The sequence below is a fragment of the Ricinus communis genome, chromosome 7 (genome assembly GCF_019578655.1).
Source record: "Ricinus communis isolate WT05 ecotype wild-type chromosome 7, ASM1957865v1, whole genome shotgun sequence".
NCBI classification, from domain to species: Eukaryota; Viridiplantae; Streptophyta; class Magnoliopsida; order Malpighiales; family Euphorbiaceae; genus Ricinus; species Ricinus communis.
In genome coordinates, this window is record NC_063262.1 from 9,887,422 (window position 1) to 9,899,431 (window position 12,010).

General features: G+C 33.7%; 1 protein-coding gene across 1 annotated transcript; it reads left to right on the top strand.

Annotated features, from left to right (window-relative positions):
- Positions 1–9,234: 9,234 nt before the first annotated feature.
- On the top strand, positions 9,235–11,435 carry LOC8275129 (flavonol synthase/flavanone 3-hydroxylase). The gene is made up of 3 exons (XM_002522161.4): positions 9,235–9,779; positions 10,582–10,909; positions 11,005–11,435. The coding sequence occupies exons 1-3, from the start codon at positions 9,325–9,327 to the stop codon at positions 11,215–11,217; spliced, it is 996 nt and encodes a 331-aa protein (XP_002522207.1). The 5' UTR covers positions 9,235–9,324; the 3' UTR covers positions 11,218–11,435.
- The last annotated feature ends 575 nt before the right edge of the window (positions 11,436–12,010 follow it).

Here is a 12,010-nt window from a genome sequence, read left to right on the forward strand (position 1 = left end):
CAATCTGGTAGGAAGCAACCAAAATGCGTCACTACCAGCAAGCGATCGCGTGGCGAAGGAACATCTTCCTTCACAGCACCAGAACCAGCACCAGCCCCAGCATCGCAACAATAACTAGTCCAGCTCAAAGAGCAGCAGCTGTGAACCCACCTGCACCTGGTCATCATCCATTGTGGACATTCTCTAATGCAGATAATGAGAGTCAATTCCAAGTCATAAGATGGAAGCAAGTGATGGCGGGTCGTTGCATTGACTTCGTATCCCTGGAAAGAGTGGGATTGGTTCAGGATGTGCGCACTCTGTTCAAGACTCTGCCATATGCGCGATTCTTTGACATCATTGAGCCAACCTACTATGAGCTTACAATTGAGCTCCTCAGCACCTTCTTCCTGCAGCAACAAATTACAAATTGGCATCAGCCTGATGCAGTTTATTTCAGACTTGGGGGAAGGGAGTTCTCAATATCAGTCCCACAATTCAGCATACATTTAGGATTATGGACTGAATAGGAGATCTCGAGGGAGAAGTATCAGGGATGGCTCTACATTAACCCAATATCCTACGACACCATGTGGGACTCATTGATACTTAGGCCGGAAACGTACTACCCAAACAGGTCTAAGGCGTCTAGCCTTCCGGATCACCTCCGCTATCTCCATACCCTATTAGCTTACACCATTACAGGCAGAGGAGATAGTTTTGGAACGGTAACACAAACTGATGTCTTCATCCTCTGGGCTATGCAACATCAGAAGAAGTTGGACTTGGGATATTTGTTGGCTTGTTAAGTCCGATTATTTATAGTAGACGCCCATAAGAAAATGCATTGTTGTTTTGGCTTGTATGTGGCTAGGTTAGCCAAGAGACTGGATGTATTGGACGATTGTCTGTTAGAGCTTTGAAATATTGGTGACATGACACCACTAGGGATCAGACAGATGATCAACATGCAGATGAACACGGCTATTAGACATCCACATGCTATAGAGTACAGGCTTGTGAACATAATAGTTAGGGAGGCTAGAGAGGCAGCGGGTAGAGGAGCCCAAGATCTGTCGGCTGGGATCCAGGATGTTAGGATTCCCAACCCAGCTAGAGTGTTTATGCCTCCATCTCGAGCCTCATCCTCTTATTTTGCAGGGACATCGAGTGCTTAGATTAGTGCTTTAGATGACCGACTAGATCGAGTCTGCGATCTACAGTAGCAGCACCATACTCAATTTGTGTAGTTTTAAGAGGAGACTAGGGCACAGCTCGACGGAATTAACACCGTGCTTCAGCAGCTTATGAACGGATTGGAGAGGTAGGCCACCCAGACAGACTTCTTAGTGGAGCAGATAAAAAAGTTGATGGACACTAGAGCACAAAATTAGCGGCTCATCGATGATATGGAGTTCGATCTGGCAGAATGCTTCACGGACTCTGATCCACCACAGCCCCCTGCTCCTCATCTTCCAGCAGGTCCAAGCTGTGAGGATACACCATCAGCAGACTCCTAGCAATGAAAAAAATTGTGCAACTTTTCTTTTTCCTTTTTCTTTTTATTTTTTTTCCTTTATTTTATTTTCTTGCTTTTTATATGCTTAATTTTATGTTATTTCCTTTCATTTTTCTTTTTTTATGTTAAGTTATTTTAGTAGAACACTATGCTTTCCCAATTTGAAAACTAAGCATGACCTTCAATAACTATAATGTGCGAGTCATATGCTTACCCAGTTTTAATCTTTCTAACACTGTGGACAGTGTGATACTCAAGTGTGGGGTAGGTACCTTAGTTTGTTATTATCTTGAGTTTTGTTTCAATCGAGTAGTTGATGATTTTTCTCTTTTGAATAGATACCCTTATAGCTTTTATCGAATCTTGTTGGAAGAAGGAAATGAATGAATCTTTTAATTCAATCGAGCCAGGTAAAACTGGTGTTTTTCCCTAATTTTTCCATTTTACTTATTATTATGATTGATTGTTTAAACTTTGGTTTGAGAATTCATGCAATTTTAACCCACTTAAATGGTGAGGTTTTAAGCCAAACTAGGCATCATTATTTTTTTTATGCTCCTTTTGTTGTTGTTTAGTGAGCATTGTACAGAATCTTTGTTTCTAGAACTTGCTTTGTGATTCCTTTTGAGATTACATGAATTTTTGATAGTCATGAGATGATTTGGGCACTTGGGATTTACTATAAAAAGCATCTATGTAACCTCGATTATAGGACCAGTTATATATGATGTTTATTATTTTATCTCTTATTGAATTGCTCATTGAATGAGCATTCTCAATATTATGCCTTGAAGAGGACTCGAACCTCCACGCTCTTTAGCACGAGATTTTGAGTCTCGCATGTCTACTATCAAAATTATGTTTTGTAATTTCATAATCTAATTTTTTTCAATTAGAAATTTAAAAAATTGGATACAAATCACGAGAATGTATATTCTTCCTCGAATTTTTCATTGAGAGGTAAAGGATTAAATCTTTTTAAGAAATAAAGTTTTTCACTGGAATATGGAGCCAAGGATATCCCTTTTCTTTATTGGGATTGGGACTAAGAAGAATGGTTGGGACAACAAACATCCATCTCGTTCATACTTTGGATACCCGTATAACCATCGAAGACTGTTGAAGTGACTAATTCCTAGAAATTAAGGAAGATTGAGGACAGAGAAATTGTTGGAGTTAACTTAATATTATATTCTTATCTAGTATCGAAAAGGATAATTGAAATTACTAGTCTTAGAATCTATTTGAATTTCTTTCTTTCTATATTTCTAGAATATGAGTGTGCGACTTGTTATAATTAATCCTATTTATAGTACAGAGAGTGGGCCTGTCGTCTTGATAGAGATGATTTTTTACCTCGTCAGGTATTTATTTTAGTATATGGAGCACGAAATATATGAAATAGATTATAAAGCATTAAAGCATCAAGCATAAAGTAGATCATTCAAAATTGACACATTTTTTCTAAAGATAAACGATGCTTTTTTTATTAATTAAATTGAAAGCAACAAAGAATATATTATATATAGCGATTTAGAATAATATAAATATAATAATTGTTAAGCAAGTTAAAAATTTTAAACTTAATAAATTATTTTAGTGGTCAAAATTATAGAATATAGTTATAAAGTTGAACATTTGCAATTTGGCCAAAAGCCTAACCCTATTTTTTTCTTAATGAACCAATTTTGAGCCTTAGTCTTTTCTTTCGTTGTAATTCACCTTTGACACTCATTTTATCACTTCTATTCATTTTACCATTCTTTCTACCATTGTTGCTGGAAAATATGTAAGTTTATGCCGCATTTCATTTTGGATCAATTTGCATTCTTTTTATATATATTCACTAAGTTGCTAGATTTTTCGTAGATGTTCCCTTCAATCCAAAATTGGATATTCATTCTTATTATTTATGTCAAAGAACCACAAGAGCTCCTACATAGGTTGCTGTAATATATATACATAGTATATATAAAAAAAAAAGAGAATTTAGTATTCTTTTAGTTCATTTCGAGCATCATCTTATTGTTGGAGCAACTTAGTGTTCATTTTTGGTACAACATTTGATCCTTGGCTATTTTCCTGCATTACCTGCATAATTTTCCAGCAACTTTTAGCCTACTTTCTATACTTTTCCATACCTTACCTTAACCCCATTACAACCTGGCTCAAGACCCTTTGATCATGATTATTGATTATTTCACAGTAGTGGAGATTGGATCCATAAGCAAGCTTATGGTAAGCACTTTTTCTGTATTTTTGCATTGAGAGCTTGGCGATCTTCTTTCACCTATATACACTTGTGTGTTTTGAGTGACATCTTGTGAGGCATGGTTCTCAAATCCTCAGTTTGGATGGTTTATCATTTTAATTTTAGCAGCTTTATTAACTTTGTTCTATCTCTTAAGTATTTAGTGATTTGGGGATTTTGGGGAAATTCATTACGGAGTTTTGAGATTTTTTTTGAGCTAACTTCCTGCAAAGTACTTGATTAAGTTATTTGGTATTTGTTTGAGGAATGAGTTATTGATTGCTTGATGACAGATGAAAGCTTAAGTGTGGGGTGATTTGATAGACATTATACTACAGATGTTTTCATGCCTAATTGTTTATATTCTTGTGCATGATTATCTCATTTTATGCTAGAATCATCTATCTTTTATTTCCTTTCACGTTTCAGGTCATTTTCGAAGGACACTATCAACAATCGAGGGAAATACACGTGATTACGGACCAGAATCCATCAAATGGGACAAGGACTAGCACCCCGAGGGTTGAGCACAGCCTGGACTCCGGCCGTGCTAAATTGCCAACTAACTGCCCTCAAAGAGTGCCTTTTGGCACGGTTTTCGTAGCCACCACGGCCTCTACCACGACTCGTGGTGGCTCAGCATCGGCTTGGGCATGGCTTGGAAGAGGTCAACACAACGAAATCCTTAGGTTCAAGACTGACCTAGACTCACTTGCGTCTTGATCAAGACAACCTAGACTCACGTCTTGACCAAAGACAGCTTGACCACCAGAGTCAAGAGACTATATAGGCAAAATTCGATTTGGTGAATGGTGGCTCGATTTTTCTGACCTAATTCCAATATACACACTCAATTCACTTATTTTCTAGACTTCCATTGTCGACTTTGGGATATTTAATTCATCAATTGAAGGACGATTACACTTATTTCAACATTGATTTGAAGATCAAAACAAGATTTGGGAGCATTCAAGAGGCAAATTAGGATTTGATATTTTGAATTGGCAAATTAGGGTTTCTCATCCAACTTGAAAGAGAAGGGCGTACATGCCTTCAATTTTCTTTTCCTTATTTGTTCCTTACTTTGCTTTAACTATGAACATGAGTACCTAGATCTTTTAAACCTATTGGGGTCTTTATTGTTGATGGATTGTGCTTAGTTATTAGATTTGTATTTGCCATTCTTGTAATCTTCTTGCTATTCAGTAATAAAGTTTGAATTAGTTAATTTGAGACGTTGAATTAATTTTCTTTTTGGTTGTTTCTTGACATTGAGAAATGCTTGTTACAACTGGAATTTGAATAGTAAGAACTGGTAGTTAACACTTAGAGATAAGGTTAATTTACTTACCAGATTAAGAATTAACAACTTTTAATAGATCTAAATCACGCTTAATGCTAATTTGTAATAATCTGATAGGAAGAGATTCCATTAGGTTAGTGCAGGTTTAGGAAGTCGGTGAGCTCGAGAGAGGAGCCGAGTTCGATTCAGGATTTAGGCACGGGTAAGCAAAATTGGTAATTTATAAAATCAACCTTTAGAATTCCATCACTTGGCCTTTGGGTTTGTTTCTCTTGTTGCGATTGTCTTTCGATTGTCAGTTGCTGTTCATTTATTTAATTGCATTCGTAATCATTAGTTAGTTAAATTAGACTTTTCACACTCTGTTTCAGACTAGATAACATAGTGAACAGTAGTAACTCTAGGTTCACCCGATCTCCAGGGATACGACCTTGATACTCACTAATGCTAGGCCACATCAATAGGTTCACTGCCTTAGGTGTAGGTTGCATAAGTAGCCCATCATGTTGACTTTACATTTGAAAACAAAATGCAGTTTTGGATAATAGTGAGATGGTTGTTTATTTTTTTAGTTTTATAAAATTTTATTTGTCCAGCTAGATCTATTTGATTAAATATTTATGTTCACAATATTAGTAGTATTTTCTCCAACTAGAAATATATTCAAGGATTATATCATATTGTATAAATTTTAATTAAATATTTTATGTTTCCCCTTGTTATATTTTTATTCTTTTGAGTTTTTATTCAGTCTTTTTCCACCCACCATTATTATGTAGGACGCCTAAGAGTTGGATTAGGATAGAAGTTGCAGCAATTAGAGTTTCATGTTGTTGGACTCCATGGTCTCAGAAGTAGAAAATGAAAAAAATATTAGATAGTTGGCCTAGTCTGGGCAAGGATGTCACATGGGAGCTCGAACCTGTTGAGCTGTTTGAGGCCAAGCACACTCGGCAAACATCATATGGTGGTCGTCAATACATCGACCAACGATCTTAAGATGTCGCTATAAAACCAAAACGACAACTCAAATATATATGTTTATAACTATTTTTCTAAAATTATATTGTTTATAGTATTTATAATTTTTTTAATTTTAAGATCGGTATCATAAGCTAGTAAAGACCGCTTCTTAGACAGCTGAGAGATCTATAGAGCCACCAGAGCCAGACACTACGGAGTTATTCCTCTAAGCGATAGGCAATGAGAAGAAGCACGACGTCTATAGCATGGATGTTAAGGCACCCTGTGACAACCTGGCCTAGAGAAGCTGTCTAATGAAGGCGGGAAGTGGATATCGGGGCAGGATAAGATGCCTGGACATGAGCAGCTTTTGGCAAGCTTCTAGGATGACAACATTCTAAGGTACGGGGTAAATGAATGAATCAAATTGCACATCAAAACGAGGTAGGGAATGGTAGATAGCATTTATGTAAAGAGTTGGAACTAATCACATGAGGCGTCTTTTAGTTGTTTAGTTGTGGAATTGTAGGAACTCCAACATTAAACGTGCTTGGTTCGAAAAAATTTCAAGATGGGTGACCTCCTAGGAAGTTCTTAAATTCGCAAAGGGGACAAAACCGTGAGGCCAGTAGGGGTCAAAGCGGTAAGTATTTCATGTGATCTGGTTCTATGTCATTACAAATAGTATCAGAGTAAGACCCCTCTAGTAGATGTGTGGTTGGAGGATAAACTAGGCGGAAGCTGATGGACATGTGACAGTCTAGCCTAGAGAAGCGGTTCGATAAGGACGGGAAGTAGACATTAGGGCAAGGATAAAATGCCTGGACAAGAAGCGGCTTCTAGTAGGCTTCTAGGATAGCAGAACTCTAAGGTACGGGGGTACATGAATGAATTGAATTGCACATCAAAACGGGGCATTGAATGTTGATAGCATATATGTAAAGAATTGGAACTAATCATATAAGGCGCTTTTTGGTTGTTTGGCTGTGGAGTTGTAGGAACTTCAAAATTAAACGTGCTTAGTTCAGAGAAATTTCAGATAGGTGACCTCCTATGAAGTTCTCGAATACACCAAGGGGACAAAACCGTGAGGCCAATGGGTCTAAAGTGGACAATATCTCATGTGATATAGGTCGGATCGTTACACACCCTTTTTCTTCAGTCATAGATCATCCTACAGCTCCACTGTCAGGTCTGAGGCGATAGACGTCCTAAATCCTCTAGAGACACGAGTGATCGAGATTGTGCAATAACAGGTGTTGTCTATGTTAAATGAAGACAAACTTATCCACCTTAAGAGCAAGAAGAGGTGACTTCTAGTATCTGTGCAAAGGTCAGTAATCGACTGTAGTCTAGATTTTTTTATTTTTCATATATATTTGTTACTTTACACTATAATAAACATGAATAAAATTTATTTTTTTATTATATTATATTTTTATATATTGGCTATTTTTTATATTGATGTCAGTCAAATTTGAATTATTAGTTAATGTTAATAAATTAATATTTTAAGATTATTAATCAAAATATAAAAAATAAAAAATTTAAAATATATTAATGGAAAACACCATTGCTGAGTTAGCAACAAAATCAATATGGATCAAGTCTATCGCTAAATTAGCGACGACATGTCCATCGCTGAAGTCGTCGCTATACCAACGAAGGTTATGGTCGCTCGACAATTAGCAATGGAATTTTTGTCGTTATTTCTTGCTATTTTTGGTGATGAAGAAGTCCGTTATTTTCTTTACAGAGAGTAAATTAGCAACGGATTTATTATATTTAATAATAAAAAAATTTGTCGTTAAAATATCATATTCTTATAGTGATGCGGCTCCAATTTTCGAGTGTAAGACAATTGTGTTTTCCAGCATCACCATCATCAATTACACGATCTAACTTCTCTAACCTGAATTTGTGTATAAGCACTCATATTAAGTCAAAGACATTTCTTTGTTTTTTGTTTGTCTTATTTTTTTTTAAAATTATTTTTCTGAAAAATGGTAGAGAAATTAACAAGGAAATAAAGAGGAAGAAGAAGAGAAAGCACAATGTCATTTGATGCAGATCTTTAGATGTGTCATTGTTAATATATTTGGCATGTTAGTAAGCATGTTTCTCACGCTATTTTTCAACTGAAAAAATTGGTCTATATGGCTAAAAAGCACCATCAAAGTGCTTCTAATTATTATATTGAACCAAACTTAGAATTTTTATTTTATTATTATTATTTATTTATATATATAAATATAGAGATATATTTTATTAGAAAGATAATATATAATAGCTATGACAATTATGATAATTATTATACAAATTATAATTAATTTTTAAAAATATAATAGTTTAAATTTAAATAAATTAAAAAATTTATTATATTTATTATTAATATTTAAAATTATATTTATTTTTTATAAATATTATAATTAACACTTGTATCAATATATCATTTTTAATATTATAAAGTTTTATTAAAAATAACATAATATGACTTTATAAAATTTTATTACATAAAATCTCGTCTCAAAACTTAACATTTATATATATATATATATATATATATAGGAAATATGTCGACAACAACAACCAAAGCACGTTTCAATCTCTCATCTACCCTTCGTCTTATTTTTCTGTTAATAATCTTTTTGCTCTCCTTTGTTTTCATTATTTTAGAGGAGAAACTGAACTCTATATAGTATTGCAAGTTTATGTGTTGTTTATTTGATGCAAATTCCCCAAACTAATGCTATGAGCCGAGGTTTCTTCTTATCATACCACTGTTTAGTTCTCCCTACAAAGCATTCTATTCTTTCTTTTTGTTATATTTTATTAAAATTAAAATAGAGACTGAAATTTTGAAGAGACAAATTAATTTTTTATTTTAGACTTAAATAAAAAAAGTTATCAAAATCTTAATTTATAAAATAACTCTTTATCATAAAAGATTTTAATATACTTAATATAAAAATGCATTAAAGATATATTTTCATAGTTAAAGTACAATCGAATTGAATGAATATCAAATTATTCTTAAGCATCACAATTTAATTGATGGTAAAAAAGAGAAATATGCATAAGTACCAAAAAGAAAATGAAACTGTGATGCACGCTTTTAATTGGTATACCAAACCGTCCAATTTATTACCAAAAAAGTGATGTATACTTTTAGTTATACCTAAACATAAAAATATTTGCTTACACAAGTGCACCAGATGCTCGTTATCATCTCAAATGCTACCACCCAAATATCACCATTGAATACAGAACTAGCACGCCGCAAACAATAAGCTCCATAATTTTTAACTAATGGAGGTAGAGAGGGTACAAGCTCTATCCAACGGTGGACTGAAAGAACTGCCACCGCAATTTGTCCGGCCCGCCCATGAACGGCCGGAAAACACTGTAGCTATTGATGGGGTCACGGTGCCTGTGATTTCCATGTCTTTGCCACATGATGTTCTTGTGAATGAAGTCAATAAAGCATGTAGCGAATGGGGGTTTTTTCTCATAACAGATCATGGAGTACCATTGTCATTGATTCAACACTTGAAAGAAGTTGGGCAGGAGTTCTTTGCATTGCCACAGGAGGAAAAGGAGGTCTATGCTAATGATCCTACTACTGGAAGGTTTGAAGGTTATGGTACAAAGATGACCAAAAACCATGATGAAAAGATTGAGTGGATTGATTATTTCTTTCATGTCATTGCTCCTGTTTCCAGGGTTAATTATGATTTATGTCCTGAAAACCCTCCTTCGTATAGGTATGTTCACTTCTCTTTACTTGTTTGTTAACTAGATTAGTGTCCCTAAAACAAATTTCTTTCGATCATAACCATGTAAGTGGACTTTAGCATGATACATGGCTTGAACTTGTTCTTTTGTGGTTTTAGTAACTCACTATTTCGTAACATAAATATTCTTCTAATTTATTTCATTTCACAAAGGGAATTAGAATGAAATGTAACTGATTTTTTACATTAATTTAGTTCGTAACATAAGTGTGGAGTGTACTTGGACCCTAGTTATATATATTTAAACTTAAAAGGTTACTCTCTTTTTTTCTTTTTAAAACTTGTTTATAAAAGAAAGGTTAAGTTTGTGAATTTTTCTGTTTTATTTTATTAAGTTCTTAAACTTTTAATTTATTTTATTAAGCCTTTGACTTTTATTTTTAGTTTTATTAAAAAAAGATTATACATATTTTATAAGTTTTTAAATTTTTTTCGTATTGAAGGTTTATACTTTTATTTTTGTTTAACCATTAGGTCCTCAAAAAAAATATAAGGACTCAATGAAATAAAATAAAAATTAAAAAACATAAAAAATTTAAAGATTTAAAATGTATTTTGTCTAAAAGAAACACTTTTCGAACTTCAATCTTAATCATAGGTTGTGCGAGATAAACACTAAATTAGGTTTACTCGAACTAAAATATTTGTATTGAGGACGATAATGATGTGTTTGCACTTAATATTCATATTATCGAGCTTTTCAATAGTAATTCAAGTTTCAATTTCAAACGGGATAAACTAATTTGTTTTCATGTTTAATGATGTAACACAGGGAAGTGACCGAAGAGTACAAGAAGGAAATGGTGAAAATGGCAGATGAGCTGTTGAAGTTGCTATCAAAAGGACTTGGCTTGGAAGAAAATGTACTCAAATCCCATTTAGGAGATGAGAAAGTAGAGCTGGAAATGAAAATAAATATGTATCCACCATGCCCACAACCTCATTTGGCACTTGGAGTTGAACCTCATACAGACATGTCTGCCCTTACCATTCTTGCTACAAACGATGTTCCAGGCCTCCAGGTTTGGAAAGATGATAACTGGGTTGCTGTTAATTACTTGCCTAATGCACTTTTCATTCATGTCGGGGACCAGCTTCAGGTAATGAATATCATGCTTAATATTTGTTATTGCCCGGACTTCTAAATTAATCAAGCCTGTAAAGATACTATTATTTGTGCAAATGGTCGTACTAGGTACTGAGCAATGGAAAATATAAGAGCGTTCTTCACAGAAGTTTGGTGAACAAGGAAAAGATGCGTATGTCATGGGCGGTGTTTATTATACCTCCACATGAAGCATTGATTGGACCAGTTGCAGAGCTTATGGATAATCAGAACCCACCCAAATATTCTACCAAAACTTTTGCCGAGCACCGATATCGGAAACTCAATAAACTCCCTCAATAAATTAATTAAATATTTTTAATATTATATGTGAAGTAAAATAAAGAATAATAAAAAGAAGGTAAAAGAAAGAATGATTTTTTGTGTTTGTTTTATTGATTGTAACACCTATTTATAAATGTAAAGGGTTACAAAAATAGAGTTTATCTGTATAAAAAAATCTATTTATAGAGATAAAGATAAACATTCAATATTATCTAAATACATTAATATTATCATAACGCTCTACCTTGGATGTCTTATACTAAGTATATACCTCGTTAAAATCTTACTAAAAAATCTATAGAGAAAAATTTAACTGAAGAAAAAATAATATATTATTCATGTAAAAACTTGTGCATAACACTGTCTCATTAAAAACTTTGCTAGGAAGATCTAATGAGATAAATCATATGCTAAGGAAAAAAAAGTAAGAATCTACCTCTCATGAAAATATGACTTCTAACAAAAGATTTCTTAATCGGAGCATACCAATTTTGTTCACTAACTTTTCAAATGTTATTATAGTAAGTGCTTTTATAAACAAATTCATCAAATTATCGATAGATAGAATTTAATGAATATCTAAAACTTCTTACTTCTGAAGTTCATGTGTGAAAATGACTTTAGCGAACTGTGTTTGACTCTATTTCTTTAATATATCCTCCTTTGAGTTGTACAATACAAGCAACATTATATTAGTATAGTACTGTTGGATTTCCTTTATCAAATGGGATATCACATGTTTCTTTATTATGCTAGAGTATAGATCTCAACCATATGTATTCTATACTAGCCTCGTGAATAACTCATATTT